Source organism: Nannobrachium achirus (assembly GCF_963921795.1).
Source record: "Nannobrachium achirus genome assembly, chromosome: 11".
Lineage (NCBI taxonomy): Eukaryota > Metazoa > Chordata > Actinopteri > Myctophiformes > Myctophidae > Nannobrachium > Nannobrachium achirus.
Window position 1 is genome coordinate 54,093,845 of NC_137820.1, and position 17,783 is coordinate 54,111,627.

Below are 17,783 nucleotides of genomic sequence, written 5' to 3' on the forward strand. Positions count from 1 at the left end.
CGACATGGTTATCAGCAATAATACAGTCGACGTGTGTACCGATTTCTAACCACTTTCAACTTGGTGTCTCTATTTTGGGCATGTCATTATGGGCAAAAGAAAATCAAAAAAGAAATATCAAAAAATCAAGTCTTCAAAAATAGCAGATCTACCAGCTAACAACACGTTGCATTGCAACATGTTGTGAGCTTGTAGATCGGCTATTATGTTTAATATTTGAATAGAGTATTTAACAAAAGTTATTTGTATTTATTTGTTAAATACAGATACACGTTAAATAGAAACTTTATCGGGATCAGCATCTGACCCAAAAATCTGGCATCGTCGGTTCTACAATTCATAGCCATTATCTTCAGGTGTTAGCACACAGATGTACGTAGGTTTTAGCACACATATGTACATACAGTAGGCACTCATACACAGACAAACTATTCTGACACCAGTTCACCTCCCCTTCTCCTCTCCCCACATCTCAGGCGATAGAAATAAAAAACTCAGGTGGGCTGGCTGATGCCAGCCTCCACCTCAAGGCGCAGGTGGACCAGCTGACGGGGAGAAACCATGAGCTCAGGCAGGAAATGAGGTTGGCCAGGGGGGAAGCAGCCAGCACCTTAAGTCAGCTCGTCCAAGCCAAAGAAAAGGTACATGAGTTTGTTATTTTGTTTGAAATAATTTCTGAAATGAGGCTCCTGGTTCTGTTTTCTTAAAAGCTAAACTACATTTTCTCTCACCTCTGTTGCTCAGTTGAGTCGTTTGGAGAGTGAAATAGCGAAGCGGCCTGATGGCCTGGCTCCCTCCAGCACAGAGGCCAGCAGCTCCCTCAACGAGTACACCTCGCAACTGCTGCAGGTTAGAGGCTCTCTCCACAAAGCTGGATAGAACATTTTTCCTTTGCCTTTCATTTAATAGTTTTTTGTGTATTTCTCAAACTTTTAAACATAAAGAATGGTGAGTTTGAGGTGGAACGGGTAATGTATTAACTACTAAGTATCTCAACCAAACGTTGAGGCCGGTGCCTCCAGGATGTTTGGGCGCCAAACTATTATTGATACTTATGTTGTTGATTATTTGTCTTTTTGTCTGTAAAACGAATACACACAAATATGTACTGTAGGAACTCAGAAACAAGGAGGAGTCAACCAGTGAACTTATTACGTTGCTGGAGGAGTACAAGGGGAAGGTTGCTGTACTTGTCCACCAGCAGGAAGAGCACCAAAGGTACAGTAGGTCTGCTTCCCATACTCTACTCCTGATTTATACTTTATTGTGAGCCGGTGTCACGTGCTGAAAATAGCCAATCTACTGGCACGTCGCAAATAATGTATTTTCACATTTCAGTATGTAATTTTATTACGCCGAATTGGCCTCATTGATCGAGTGTTTTTTTTTTTGACAAATACATCTGTCAAAGGGTTAAAACACAATGAAGCTTGATAATTTCCATTGTGGTCCTTTGAGTGCAAAAGTAAGCTGAGTGCTTAGTAACAACATTTACGTCAAAAGTCAAAGTGGGGTCCAGGGACCCTCAGGGTATCTTGAGGGGATTTCCAAGGGGAGTCCTTGAAATGAAAGGGATTGAAATGAAAGGGATCAAGTCTCATCATGTACTGTAACTGTGTGTTTGGCTGTTTGCCCAGTGAGAAGGAGTCATGGCAGAAGGAGAGAGACGTTTGTGAAGAGATGAGGAACAAGCTGGAGGAGCAGAATGAAGCCGATGCCATCAAAATCCAAGAGTTCAACGTGAGTCTGTTCAGTCCCATTTAAACATACTCTAGACTACTAGTGAGTGAACATAGCACTCAGGGTGTTTCGCAAACACTTTTGGAATCATGGTCCCCTTTATAGCTTTGAATGTTTCTGTGGAGCCCCTTTTGCAGGAAATGTGTGGACTATGCAATAGGTAAACTGGTAAACGAATATTTTAATGTATATATTTTATTTATATATATATATATATATATATATATATATATATATATATATATGAAGGCTGGGACTTTAACTGATTCATTGCGATTAATTAATTACAGAAATTTTAATCGCACTTAGTTTTTGCACCACAGAACCTTCAGTTTCGGGCATACCGATCGTAGCGATGCACCAACCAAGAAGAGACAACAAACGCAAAGGGAGAAGTAGCTGATCAGAGCGCTTTGCTTGGCCCAGTGGATGCGAAATTTAGATTTAAAAAACTCACTCGTTGATTCACTCGTACAACAAAATGTGTTTTACTTGAAAAAAACTGCTTCTCAGGTCAAATATCGATAAAAATGTTAATCGCATCCCAGCCCCAATATATATATATATATATATATATATATATATATATATATATATATATACACACAGGGGTTAAAGTTCTCAGTCCTGGGGACTGATTTCAGTCTTGAGGATTCCATAGGGACTGTTTCTGAGATCAAAAAATGTATAAAAAAGGGAGAGGTGTAGCGATGGCCGTCAAAACTCTAGTCAAGTGATCTCCAAACTAAAAAGCAGTTATAATTTCAAGATATGAGTATTTGAATTGTCTAGACTGGCAATAGAATAGAAAGAGCAACTTCAGAAGATACTTCTATAAAATGAAGCATGGATTGGCACACACACATTCAGCGAAGGACTTCAGGGAAACACCCTAAATATTGGTGTGTGCTGAGCACGCCATGTTTCTAAAATCACATATTGGGACATGTTCTGAAAATACATTTCAGTCTTGGGATTTTTTTGGCTTTAACCCCTGTATATATATATATATATATATATATATATATATATATATATATATATATATATATATTAATGTGTTTGACAGGTACAATACAAAAAACAATGTATCAATCAACTAATAAAAACAAGTTTCCCCATTAAAAACAGGATACCAGCGGAAGAGGGACAGTGTGCGTGCTGCTCATAACTTGATAAATTAGACCTGCTATGTACCCGATGTGGGGGGGAATATTGCATTGCCCTGCCTAGTATAATTTATCAACGTGTTGACTTGAAATAACACATCCTCGGTGAAGTGGAGCCTACCATTAATCTAAAGGATGGACCTGCTTTGTACTGCAAAGAATGTATGTTGTGAACTGCAAGTAGGGGTGGGCGATATGGTGATAATTATTGTTGAGACAATACAATGTCTCCACCATAATATTATGCCTTTTCAGAGGTATCGTATGTATCGTGATACAATTGAGGGAGCCTTATAAAGAATCCTGTTGAATCGTTATTACAGAGATTCATTGCAGAATTCAATTTAAACCTGCATTTTGGTCTAAATCAGTAGTTCTCAAACTTTAAAATGTCAAGGTCTCCACTTAACTCTGACAGTATACAAATGAAACCAAATGGACCCTTACGGGTCCATTTGGTTTCATTTGTATACTGTCAGAGTTAAGCCCTTTGCACACAGGCGCGTTTAACCGCACGGATAAAACGGACAATATAATTTTTTGAAAAGAAAACAATGATTCTCTATGACCTCATGCACACCGGCTCCGAATTAGCCGTGCGACGAGTGGCTGCTGCCGTGCGTTTTTTTCTCGATCGAAACCAGTTCGATTCGTGCGTCTTGTCGCATGCGGTAAAAAACTCATTACTCCTTTTATGACTCCTTTTTGGATCCGCAGCGCCGATTCCGCACAGCCTTGCACACCAAATCCAAAGCGTTGTATTCATGCAGCAAACGGAAGAAACGCAACTGTCCTGTGTGCAAAGGGCTTTACATACTTGTTAAGTTCAAATTAGACCTCCCAAAAGGAACCCAGAGAGTCTAGTTGTAACTTGAAAAATAACCATAAAAATCAATGTGAAAGTGAATCGTGATAAAATTGTGTATCGTGATACAGCTTGGGAAAATATAGTGATATTGTATTTTTCCATATCGCCCACCCCTAACTGCAAGTTGGCTTAAGTGTTATCAGCTTCAGTCATTTCCAGCTGTGTTAAGTAAATAAGTACATTTACTCAAGTATTGTACATTATGTACAATCTTGATGTATTATTACTTTACTGGAGTATTTCCAATTATCAGTACTTTTACTTCTACTCCACTACAACTCAGAGGCAAAAATTCTACTTTTATTTCGCTTCAAATAATATTAACACCAGATTTTGATTATCATTATTACAAAACATACACTAACCACTTCAGCCCCATATACATTTGAAAATAGCCGATTGTGAGCTCGTAGATCTGCCATTTTCGAAAGATTTGTATACATTTGCAAATGCGCGAAATTAGACTTTTTGCGTAATAAGTACTTTTGGTACTCTAAGTACATTTTGATGCCAATACTTTTGTACTTTTACTTGTAACAGAGCACTTCTACATTGCAGTATTGACACTTAACATTTCTTCCACCGGTACGTCTCCATCCTTCTCAACACAACAGACCCTGGTGGACACGTTACAGATGGACCCCGAGGAGACGCGGAGGAGGGTGGGCGAGGCGGTGCGCAAGCTGACGGTGCTGCGCGTGAACGAGAAGGTTCTGACGCGACGCTACACCATCCTGCTGGAGCAGGAGCAGCATCTACGCAAGGAGAACGGCCGGCTGAAGGACGACAGCATCCGCATGCAGGCCTCTGTCACAGAGAGGATGGGTTACCTCCAGAGATACAAGGTAGAGGGACAATTCTTCATGAGAATAGTTCATTTATTTCATTTCAGTTACTGTTGTCCAGGGGTCTTCAACAGGGGGTCCGGGACCCCTAGGGGGTCCTCAGAGCTGTAGTCCCTAAAAATATTGGAATTCCTAAACATTTTCGATTTTAGATTTTGTTTTACTTTATTATTTCCTCCATCATTTACGAACAACAGAAGAAGAGAATCACTTTTGAACCTTTTGATACTTCTCCTTCCAAGTTGCTACAGACATTCTGTCTATCCCCAAATTTAGTGCCATTTAGATTTTTTTTAACAATTTCCTCTAAACTGTAGGTCCAATTGGTACCACATTTTCTCTGGATCATTATTGAACCAATCTGGTAAAAAGAAATCACACCCGTGTGAACTGAGCGGTGGTTTTATTTTGACGGCGGCGCGTTGCCAATACGGCTCGTTCTTTTGACCTCTTCTGATGACTGTAAGCTGATGGGGGTCGCGCCGCCGTGTACTGTAAAAACAGCTCCCGTAATGCTGCTCTCAAAAATCCACCGCACGTTAGCAATAATGGAGTCCCAAATCACTTCCTGGCTGTTTTCTGTGGATCTGTTCTAGAAAATGCATTTCTGTGCTCTGAATGGATGGCAAGCGAAACAGCCCAATTCACATGAATTCTTTGTATAAGGCTGCCCTCTGCCGCCAGCTAGGCCAAAGTACACATATGAGCGTTGTATTGTAAAAATAATTAGTTTGAAAATATCAATAGATAATTTTCTATAACATCGCAAAGGAAAGCTGCTTTTTGCTGGCACCAACCCCAATAAATACATTGTAACATCTGGCAGTAGGACAGTTAAAGAGTAGCTTGTCCAAGGGAGCAGCCTCATGACCCATCTGCTGATTTAAATTGCACACTAGACACTTAAAACAGGAAACATAAAATAGAAAAGTGCCCATGTACCTCATAAAAAGCCCAGAGGAACCACTTACTTATTTATTATCCTTTTCATCCTGCATTTTATGCTGTTTCCTGTAAATAGCTTTGAATATTTGTTTTGATGAGCTATACAAACAAAGTTTATTAGGCGTGCAGGCCTGAAGGGCTGAAACCCTATTGTTTTGTGCTCATTTTTCTCCTGCTCTGGTTTGCTAATTCCTGTGAGATGGTAAATGTTAAGTGGAACCAACGGTTCCAGACCCATGTGGCTCATACTGTAAGTAAGAGAGACAGTCTCCTGTTTCCTTAGCGTGGGGCAGTTTGATGTACAAGTGCACCCCCTGGACATGACGCTAGAATGCAGGGACTGACCCCCAATCCAACCCTTGTGCTGAGTGCCAAGCAGGGAGGCACTGCCACTGCGTACCACGTTTATAGTCGTTGGTACTGCATTACTCGGCTGGTATGGTATGAACCTCCCAGTCTCAGGTGGACACTCTAACTGCAAGGCCACTGAGCTGGTTATTGTAAATGGTAGAGACGTGATATTATCACCATTGATTGGAAGTTATGTGCATTACTTGCTCAACAATAGACCATTTGTCAGCCTTCTGATTGGTCCCTGAGACTCCCTGACTGGCCAACCAGAAAAAATCATTCACTTTTTGCTATCGGGGGTGGAGTTGTGCAGTGAGAGAATGTTGCTTCAGGCTTTCAACAACGGTCCGCTCTGCGCGGCACGGAGAGCGTGCAGTACGGCGGCGCGAGGTGATAGCGATTTCGCTCATTATAATGAATAAGCTTCAACAAACTAGTTCACATGAACCTTATCAATGTAACTAAGAGTTTTGATTGGGTACATATATTTTAAATGGGCAGAATTACGAAAGCCAGCCTATTATGTGAGGAGAACTATAGGCTGGCTGTCATTTTCCTACCCAAAATGCACTGCGCTTTCTCTTTCTATTTATCTTCTCTGTCTGATCCAGAGGATTAAACTAATTAAAACATATATTTTCGGGGGAAAACTACTGTTTTGCTATGTAACTACTGTACTTTTTTCTTCCCTTTTTATTAATATCACGTAGATGTGTTTTTTTTTTGGTACTTTATATAGCTGTAATGAGGCTATGAACAATCTTTTTTCCCCATCCACTTCCACTATAAAATAATCTGCAATGGTGATTCTGTCCCACTGGGATTAAACAAATTAAAACATATATTTTCGGGGGACACCCCCTGTTTTGCAATGTAACTACTGTACCTTTGTCTTACCTTTTTATTAATATCACCTAGATGTTTTTCCTTTGGTACTTTAAATTGCAATAATGAGGCAATGAAAATACCCTCTCCCCCCATTCACTGCCACTATAAAACAATCTGCCCAGGGTCATTTGTACCACCATAGTAACAGGGCAGAATGGGGCGGGATTTGCAAATGAGAGAATTATGACCTCAATTGGTCTGACTGGGTGTTATAATTAAAGGTGAACATTTTACAACTCTGTGAGGAAAGGAGAAAGGAGCAGGATCATGACACTGCTGTTGCCTTCATAACCTGGAAATGCTAGCCTGACACTCAGCCTGAATTGACATTTCGTTTCACTCCATTATTCAGTCTGAAAGTGCTTCCCTCCAGAGCTGTTTCTGGGATGGGCGTTGCCAAAGAGGCAGTCTTCTGCGATTGGTTCACTGTCTGACCAACACAACAGTAGCAAAGCAGATGACGTACAGTAGTGTTGTTATGTGTGGCTGGTTAGTGGCTAGGCTGTTGCTTGCTAGTACCAAAGAAAGCTAACCAAAGAAACAGCAGGAATAGGAGAACGAATTAGTAATCAAACACAACATAACATGTCTGCTACTGATGTTTCATAGCGAGATCGATATGATCGCATTTTACTGCGACGGGATGTGTGCGGTCCGGTCCGGCGGCGGCGAATCGCACATGAGTTCTGGGAAAACCCCACCCACGCTGATCACAAGACGCTGATTCACAACGCTGATTCGCTGTACGGATTTCTAAACGAGGAAAACCTCTTCAGTGAGAGCAACACCAGACTCCCTGAATCGCCAAAACAAAATTTTAAAGGGGTGTGGCTAGCGATTCAGGGTCTGAACCAGGCTATGGAAATGCCCTAAAACAGGAAGAATAAAATAGAAAAGCTCCCATTTACCACATAAAAAAGATCAGAGAAACCACAGACATGAAGTCATGAACAGACATGTGTGTGTGACTGATCAGTGTAACGGCTACCGCTTTCGGGGGGGGAATGATGCTTTCCTTCTGTGTCTAGGAAAACTGAATTTGAAACTGGTTTTTCGCCGGTTGAACGAGACACATGACGCTTGCCTTCTGTTTCTAGGAAATGGCCGCCCATAAGATCACAGCCCTGCAGAAGGCCTTGGAGGACAGTGTCCCCTCTGTGGACCTGGAGAGAGCTAACAAACAGTACAACGAGCTGACAGTGAAATACAGAGACACACTGCAGAGAGACAACCACCTCGTAAGGAGGACTAGTCACCTTGAACATCTAGAGGTATTAAAGCACTGTATCTGCTCGCCCAAAGACCTTTGACAAATGTCGGAAACTGTCAAAGGTTTCTAGACCCCTCGCAACTTTCATCTTCTAACAGACTGTCTGTGTTTGTTTGAACCCTCAATCGCTGCTATGTGGCTATTTATTGTTATTATCATTATTATAAAATTGGAGTCAGCTGCATACTTTGGATTGAGGCAAAATCTCTTTTCCTGCACTGAGATAAAGTAAATAACTTCTTGATTTATATGGATAAATATCTTATTGTGTACACTGTTACTGGAACAGATCAGCTATTATTAAGCTGCACAAACATTCATTGAGGGACTTTGATCATTGCAACTCTGCTTCTATTCCACTTTCAGAGTGAGAACAGTTCTCTCCATGAGCGAATCTCAGGCCTAAATAAAGAGCTGGAGATCACCAAGGAGAAACTGCATACTTTAGAGCAAGCATGGGAGCACATTAATTCAGTTGGTAAGCAAAAATAAAATGTATTTTTTGAAATACTGCAACATGACGCAACAATAAAACTGCTTTATTGTTGCGTCATGTTTCAATATTTCAGACTTCGACACACAATAAAGTAAATATGGCATAAGTGGTTCATCAAAAAAGTTAAGTTTATAGATAGATAGATACTTTTATTAAAAGAATGTGAGGGTGAGCACTGAGCATCTCATTAGTTCTTGAACTCTTTAAAACAGGGGTCTTCAACATTTTCAGGCCAAGCAGGACCCCTTAGCCGAGAGGGAGATGAAACGGGGACCCCCTCTACATACATATTGTATAAATGTGTGATGGAGATTCCCATCGATTTCATAGATTCATAGACTTGTTTGACACTTAACCCCTTAAAATCTTAAATACTTAGTAAACTTGACCTTTCACTCTGTAATTGGTCTGCTCTTTTTTACCTATAGAGCAAACCTATTTGCCAAAAATATCCCATCTACAAGCTCTCAACGCCTTGCGCTGCTAGGCGTTGAGAGCTTGTAGATCTGCTATTTTTGGCTAAAGTTCTCCTCAGAGTATAAGGATCACAGAAGGATTTGGTGGCCCCCCTATAGTAACTCTGAGGACCCCCTGTTGAAGACCCCTGATTTAAAAGTGTTGTCTTTCCACTGACCGTCAGGCGCTAGTAGGGACACTCTGGACAAGGCAGACAAGGCCGTGGCAAACGGTGAGATCGTGTCAGCTTCCAGACGGATCACCACCCTGGAGATGAAGGAGCTGAATGAGAGGCAGAGGGCCGAGCATGCTCACAACATGTACGAGCACACCAGGAACTCCCTCAGACAGGTGGAAGAGCGGAACCTGGAGCTGGAAGCCAAAATTACAGAGGTCAGCCAGCACAGAAATAGTAGATCTACAAAGGTCACAATGTGTCGCGATGGGACGTGTTGCGTGCTTGTAGATCTGCTGTTTTTTCACTGTTTGTGAAGATCAATTTCATTACAACTAATACGTTTTCTATAATCGATTCAATCAATTCAATTAACCGTTGCAGGCCTAACTCGGTTACATACTGTGAGATGACTTTGTCCTTCTGGTTTGTCATCAGCTGATGAAGCTGAACGTTGAGGCCCAGAGGGTGGAGAGAGAGCTGAGAGATGAACTGGCGGACAGCGTGAGCAAAGCCACGAGCGACGCTGACCGCGTCAGGGTGGCAGAGTTGGAAAAAGCTGAATCAGAGCTCCGCATGGAGGCATCAAAGTATGTCTAGCAGTGTTAACCACTTTCATTATAGGTGAACGTGTTCAAAGATTTTCGAAACGTTTAAAACGTGTCATGATGCATCAGTATGGTAACCACTTAAGCCCTGATTTATACTAATCATATGACAGTGTTGCTCTGCAAAATAAGAAAGTCATAAATAGCCATTCTACAAGCTCAATGCAACACATTGTGTGCTTGGTTTTCTTTTATTTTTACTTTTATTTTCAGCAATTTTGGGTATTTCTTTTTATGTTTCGCCTATAATGACATGCCCAAAATAGGGACACCAGAGTTAATGTGGTTAAGTTAGTTTAAAATTCTCATGCCATTAGAGCTGCAATCTGTAGTTTTTATGTCCTACCCGGGATTCAAACCCCGGTCTCCTGTTTGAGAGACCAAACACCAAGCGTTTGGCTGGGGGAGATACAAGGCTAGTGCTACTTGTGGACCAGTACTGTAGGTGTCCCGCCCCGACACAAGTCTAAATGTCTCAATGGAAGAGTAGGGAGACCACGTCCAAACACTGCAGATGTGCTAATTATATAGGGTTTAAGACTTAAACCCTCTAGAGCAGGGGTCTCCAACGTTTTCAGGCCAAGGACCACAACCTGTTCATAGATGCCATTTAGTTTCCTCATTTGACACCACAATCATCAGTGTATTTTGGATTCATGTCAATTTGTTTTTATCAAATATGTAACCACTTGAACCGTCAATACTTAATAAACTTGTCAATACTTAATTTCACTCTGTACTTAGTCTGCTCTTTTTCCCCTACACAAACCTCTTTGCAGAAAATAGCCGATCTACAAGCTTGTAGATCTGCTATTTTGGGCTACAGTTCTCAGAATGTGGACACTAGGGTTCTAGTTGTTAATATAAAAAGGATTGGAAGATTTGGAGGACACCCTGTAGTAACTCTTGAGGACCCCCTGCTTTAAAGTGAATAACCTCTAAGTGCTTATTGCTGTAGACTTCGGGAGGTGTCAGACGTGGCGAAGATGCAGGTGTGTGCTCTGGAGGCCAGGCAGCAGTCCAGAGATAAGGAGGTGGATGCTCTGAGGAGACAGGTCCAGGATTACCAGGTAATGAACCTCAACATTTTATATGTCAGCAGCAATTCATTCCACTGACCGTTTCATGTCCAGTACAGATGTATCTGCCAGGGACCCCATAAGAGAAGACTTTGTAGTTTGTTTTGAATTTCAGATTACAGGCATAGACTGTAGTCAACGGATGGCCCAATCGAAACACGTAAATGATAAACTTCAGCGTCAGATTGTACTGTAAGGTCAGTCTCGTGCAGACTGCCATGTTTTTATCACCCTAGGGTTTCATTACAACATTGTTTGTTCCATAAGAAGAAACATTTTCATCATTAATCATTCCATGACAATCTTTTTGCTCAATCACTTAAATGAGATTTGGCCTGTGTCTGTTTTCTGTGTGTTTCCTTAATTTTTAGACTACTCGTGTAGTGTTACAGTATTACAAAATCATTGTCTTAACGTCCAAAATAGGATTGTCATTTTTAGCTTGTGGCCCTTGGACCTTTTGTATTTTGCTGATTGGACCCTGAGACATCTTAAGTTGAGTAGCCCTGCACTAGACACTAGTCTTTCTGCGTTTGATAAAGCTACGGATTACTCATAATTTTGAAATGTTCTACTTGCAACGTGTAATTGTTCTATGTTATTCACAAATCCATAAAGGATTTGTGAGACATATAAAAAATGTCTTAGTTAAAATATGAACTAAAACATTTAAATGTATTGAAAGATTTTAATGTACATTGTTGTATTCTTGTTGACAGTGCGTTCATGCTCATACTACAATATGCTGAGGTTGCATGCAAGCCAAGGTCACTGCTGTAACCTTAAGAGGTTTATATAGGGATATTAACTGTTTAAAGAGCTTAATTATTCTGAGTTAGACCTCAAATCCTGTGTGCGTGCGTGCGTGCGTGCGTGCGAGTAATGTGACACCTAGCGCTACTAATACAAAAGTTTAACATTATATTGGTTAAGTCTGTTAATGCACTGTTAAAGTTTTTTTATCATACAGCAAGGTCAAAAGGGGAGTGGTGGAGGGTAAATCTGTCATCTTGCCTTTAACTTTATACTGTAAGCTGGAATGTACCACCTGGACAGGATAAATCTCTGTGTGCCTGACTGGTACTAGTATATTCAAGTTCAAGTATGGTACCACCATAAACTGCAGGTTAAATCAGAACAGGGTCAAATAGTTACAGGTCAATGTGAAAAATGTGGGGTGGAGGTTCTGGCCTACTGGGAGTGTCCAGCGGTGCCCAAGATTACTCTGTTCATGGCCGGACTGCCGGACGGACTCACAAGAGTGCAGGCATATTAATGTACTTTTGAGCATATTGCACACACTGGTGCTTAAAAATGTGTCAGAGAAGTTTCTATATTTCTGCATAGATATGAACTACTGGTAAATGTTAAAATATTGGTTCTGCTTGGAATCGGCTATTTTTACTACCTCTTAAACATTTGTTTTCTAATGTATGGAATTTCCGTGATTTTTCTTTGATTTCTTCATGAAACTATTGAAAAAATCATTGAATTTATTTTTTATTACCTTTTTTGGGGGGGGGGGAGGGTGTTTTTTGAAAATGTTTTGAAATAATAATAATTAAAAACAAAATGTAGGAAACAAAAATTTAGGGACCCTTGAAAATTTGTCCGCAACTCACAAATGAGTCCCGAGCCACTGTTTGGGAAATGGTGATCTATGACATTACCTCCTACTAAGGCTGGGCTATATATCGAAAATGTACCTATATCGAGGTATCAATATGCGAGGTATACATCAACGAAGACAGCTTGAATTGAGGTATTGGTTATTGTCAAATTAATTAACAGACACAATATGCATGCACATAGCACATGCAAAAAAAGCAGTCCATCTGTAACCGGGTGTTGTTAATTAAATAGAACCAGTGTTGGAAAATGGAAATTAGGCATTTAATATCTTTATTCCATGTCTACTGTGCAATGTGCATGTTTTCCCAATATCGCCCAGCCTTACCTCCTACTACAGGGTTCCCCAATAGGCGGCCTGCGGGCCATTTGCGGCCCGCGGGGGGCTACTGTCTGGCCCCCACCAACCCCAGTAATAATGGTAGTATAAGAGCAGCAACAACACTAGTATATCGTCGTTGTCAGGTGGAAACCTTGTATCTCCAAATTTGTATGTTCTTTCGCAAAGTAAAGCCCTGCTTCATCATACAAGGCCATCGTACAAAAGTAGTGAAAATCATTTTTAAAATGATGAATGCAAAACAAACAGCTTTGGACAAAAGATTTTCACCCGACAACGACGATATCTGAACTGTTGCTGGAGTAGTTCGGCCCTTGGGGAAAACTAATTGGGGAACCCTGTCCTACCATGTCATCTTCGACCTCCACCGCTTCATTTCTTCCTCAGTCCCACACAGACGAGAAGGCCCTGATCGCCAAGCTCCACCAGCAGATCCTGGCGCTGCAGCTCAGCGAGGCGGCCGCTCTGCGCAAGCTGGAGGCCGCCGCCGCCCGGGGGCAGCAGCTGGAGGCCTACAACCTCCGCGCCGAGCAGCGCCTGGACGCCGGGGAGCGGGCGCTGTACCTGGCCCGCCAGGAGGGCAGGAGCCGAGCCAAACACCTCCGGCAGACCATCCAGGCGCTGCGCAGGCAGTTCGCCGGGGCCGTGCCGCTGGACCAGCAGGAACGCGTCGCCCTGACCATGATGAGCCTGCAGGAGGACAGGGCCAAGGCCCAGGAGGAGAAGAGGAAGTCGCAGGAGGAGAGGAGGAGGGCAGAGGGGAAGGCGGAGGAGCTGGAGCTCAAGCTGAGGGGGCTGCATGAGCTGATCTCAACACTCAAGGACGGGACAGGAGCTCAGAAGGTAGCTATTTGCATGACTGGATTAATTATCCTGTGGATTGTGATTGGCTGACTTACTGGCTCTCTGACATATTGACATCTTGATCAATAAATTGATTGATTGATTGATTCAGTTGACAAAATGTTACGATTATTTTAAAGAAACTTGGGCTAAAACAGAAAAAAGGTAAAATAATATATAGCCTACTGTATATATACTAGAAGTTTGCGGCCCTTCGGGCCGCAAAAGTCTACGTTTTTGAAAAAAAAAATGTTTTTGGGGAAAAAAAAAGTTTTTTGAAAAAAAAAGTTTTTTGAAAAAAAAAAAAAAGGTTTTTTGAAAAAAAAAAAGTTTTGTGAAAGGTATTGGTGATGCGATGATGTGGTGTATACGGACGCTCAGCTCCCCGGGCCCCTCTCTCTCTCTCTCTCTCTCTCTCTCTCTCTCTCTCTCTCTCTCTCTCTCTCTCTCTCTCTCTCTCTCTCTCTCTCTCTCTCTCTCTCTCTCTCTCTCTCTCTCTCTCTCTCTCTCTCTCTCTCTCTCTCTCTCTCTCTCTCTCTCTCTCTCTCTCTCTCTCTCTCTCCCCGCTCAGCTCCCTCCCCCTCCCCCTCCCTCTGTAACTTGATACTCTAGTGACCAGTTTATGAGCACTGTCAAGATACTCCTTCAGGACTGGCTGCTCTGCGTGAGGCGAAAGGCGAAAACTTTGTTAAATTGAAATAAATGCGGTTCAAAGAGTGGCATGTTTAAAATGTGGACAGTGCAAAATTTTCACGCTTGTTTGACGTGGTGGCTATGTTTGTGAGAGGTGTTGTGAGAGAATGGAGCTAAGACATTCTGTTTGAGAATTGCCACCACTTTGTGTTTGCTGAATTGTATCTATTAGATATATACCGGTATATATATATAAAATATATAAAATATATATATAATATATATATATATATAAAATATATATATATATAAAAAAAAAATATATATATATATATATATATATATATATATATATAAAATATATATAAAATATATATATATATATATATATATATATATATATATATATAGGCTTTCTTGTTGGTAACATAATAATAATGAATTGCATTTTTGTAGCACTTTTCCAAGTGCTCTAAGTACTTTACAATGGTTCATTCACTGGGAGGTGATGCGACGAACAGTTGATGCCAGCGTCCTCACTTCCCACATTCTCACACCAATGGTGGCAAGCTGACATCGACTGACTCATTGGAGGCAATGTGGGGTTCAGTGTCTTGCTTCGATATGTGGACAGGAGGAGCCGGGATTCGAACCACTGGCCCATGGATCATTGGACGACCTGCTCTTCCTCCAGAGCCACAGCCGTCCCAATAAACATTGTGTAACACATTATGTCACGGCCAACAGGTGAACGAGTGGCACAAGAAGATGGAGGAGGCGCGGCTGCATGAGATGAGGAGGGGCAGGGAGCTGACGGTGCAGAAGGAGGAGGTCAGATACCTGAAGAAGCTGGTGGAGGAGCAGGAACGCACCCTCCGCTCTCTGGAAGAGGACGTCATCCATAAGAACACTGTGAGCTCTTTGAAATACACCCACACACACCTGTTTACAAGCAGCTGCTTTCAAACTCCCAATTTTAGGACCTCAATATGAGGGGACCTAGTTTGTCGCTCCACAGATTTTGTGCCATACAGATTTAAAAGCTGTAAGGACTAAGGAGTCGTTTTTATACTCCTGCGAGCCTTTCTTGACAGATATTTACTAATATATGTTTATGTAATTTAATTGTATCAATAAAGATGTAAATCGTTGTATCCACAGGAATAATTCACTGTCCAATGAAGTGACGCAACTGCTCAGGAAAAATCCTCAGTGTTAAATTAAACCATGTACAAAATGTAAACAAACAAACAGATGGATGTTGTGTTCATAGAATCTGTGACCTTTGCATTAAAGGACACCATTACTTTTACCTCTACGCCACCCTGCTGCTTTGTAATCTTGCTGACATCTCAGCCTACTGATCAGAACGGGGGATAAAATTGGATGAAAACAACTCAGACTTTTTGTAGCAGGATGTGTTTTCCATGCAGTGGGCATAGGTTTGTCCACTGCTCTAGCAATTCTTTAATCTAGATGTCACCAGATGTACAGTCTCAGTAAACGGAGATCTCTCATTGTCTCAGCGAACAATACAGAGAAGAGACAGAGAGGGCTGAAGCACAATTCACCCTTTGTCAAGTCCCGCCCATTGTCCTGCCCCTCTCCACACCCATTGGTTGCTGTGTCTTGGTGGGACATTCAGTGGGACATTCCATCCACTGCCATGTTAATTCAGTTGCTTCATATCGTTATTCTGTGTGCTCAATTCTAATTTAAAACTTTGTTTCAGTCAATTGGAGCTGCTCAGTGGCAGCATAGTGAATCAGCATGTTTTTAAATGTTTTTATTTCTCCATAAATTATGTTTTAGCAAATTCAACACAAAAAAGGCGGAACCAAGGCGGGACAAGGCAGATGGAGCCTGCTGGTTGGTCAGTCAGGGACCAACCAGAAGGCTAACAAAGGGTGAATTCTCTGGGGCTGGGGAGAGGTGCGCTGCAGAGTGTCATGCATAGAAATGCATGACAGGTGCTGGTAGCTAAAAGGTCCTGTGGACACGGGCCCTGAGACTTTTCATCTGCCGTTGATCATGTTCACCTCCACTGACATGATGCTAAAATTACATGGACGGAAATGTGGAGAAAGATCTGGCTGTGAATTTGAAAAACGTGTAGTCTTGCGAAACACAGGAGGTGCATATGTTCACCATGTTCACTTCAATAGCTACATTTGGAAATCATTTTATCACTCTAGCGATGATTAGAGTGATTATCAGAGGGGGGAAATAAGGCAATTGTTCAGGGCTCTGGTTGACTCGACATGATACCTCCGTGAATGCAGAATGTGCGTGCAAGACCAGTTACCAAGAAATCATTAAATCCTTATCTTATTTATCAGATGGTTTGTATTTCTTCCAGATTAGTCATGAAAAAGATTTGTTTTCTATCAAGAAAAATGTTTTTGTACTACTATTACTAACCAACCAACCAGCTGGCCAAGTGGTTGGTATCCGCCCTGATACTTATATTTAATTTTTGTGAATTGTGTCAAAATCATGCTCTCGCGACATCTACAGGTTGGTCAGGGCACCTGTTCAGCAGGGAAAAGAACAAGGTTGGACAAGGTGGTCCTCTGCATGCGTTACGCCCTCCCAGTGAAACTCATCACTGTCAGTTGAACAAAAAAAAAAGCGGTTGACGACTTCATGTGTATCAGAGGAGACACATTAGCAAGTTTAAGCAACGCTACGGCAACGGCAGATGACAACAGTAATCGGAAATGATCCGCGCTCGATAGATCAACCTGCCGCGGCCGTCTCTACTACGGCAGAAGGTCCCTTCCCACGTAGCGCCTACTCCGTCTGCTGCGTGTGCGCGTCGCCATGGGAACCAAAGCGTTCAGTGAAAGGGGTGGGAACCCGTCGCCGCCGAGGCTTTGCTTAACCATTTCGATCGCTACGGCGATTACGTCATAGCAGCCGTAGTCCCACCTCACGTTGCGGTAGTAGAAACGGTCTGCTTAATGTCGCTAATGCTGGTTTACACCCTCCCACATGACCAACTGTAGGGGTCAGCAGTGACCCCTACATGTGTGGGGAAAATGATACTCAAGAGATGAACTCTTTGTCTTTCTCTTAGCTTTATGAAGAGCGCCAGCTGGCTTGGGATCAGCGAGAGGTGGACCTGGATCACCAACTGGAACACTATGAAAAGCAACAGAGTGAAATTCTGGGCACTGCCCAAAAGGTGACTATTTGCTTACAGATTGAAAGATCATTACCACCTGGTACTGAAATTGGTTTGGAGCATCTACAGTAGCACTGCCTTCTCTAGATGTATACTGTTGAGCTTAAAGTAAAATGACAGTTAGGTAGAGTTTGTTTGTGTAGTTACCTCGCCATGATGTAACTGAGAACTTTGGTGAGTTATTTTCAATACCAGTAGTTACTCTGGTCATTAGAAACTTATATTTCAGATCTCAAAGTCATCCTTTTAGTAAATCAAGAA

At 41.9% G+C, this 17,783-nt stretch overlaps 1 protein-coding gene across 1 annotated transcript in view; it reads left to right on the top strand.

Annotated features, from left to right (window-relative positions):
• cep290 (centrosomal protein 290) overlaps positions 1-17,783 on the top strand; it is a 57,017-nt gene that overhangs the window by 18,152 nt on the left and 21,082 nt on the right. The window contains exons 21-33 of the mRNA XM_080737185.1: positions 477-641; positions 745-849; positions 1,115-1,218; positions 1,638-1,740; positions 4,392-4,622; positions 7,904-8,077; positions 8,443-8,554; positions 9,213-9,421; positions 9,642-9,793; positions 10,770-10,881; positions 13,247-13,702; positions 15,083-15,247; positions 17,415-17,522. Coding sequence (XP_080593311.1) covers positions 477-641; positions 745-849; positions 1,115-1,218; positions 1,638-1,740; positions 4,392-4,622; positions 7,904-8,077; positions 8,443-8,554; positions 9,213-9,421; positions 9,642-9,793; positions 10,770-10,881; positions 13,247-13,702; positions 15,083-15,247; positions 17,415-17,522 — 2,196 coding nt within the window. The remainder of the gene's footprint in view (positions 1-476; positions 642-744; positions 850-1,114; positions 1,219-1,637; positions 1,741-4,391; positions 4,623-7,903; positions 8,078-8,442; positions 8,555-9,212; positions 9,422-9,641; positions 9,794-10,769; positions 10,882-13,246; positions 13,703-15,082; positions 15,248-17,414; positions 17,523-17,783) is intronic.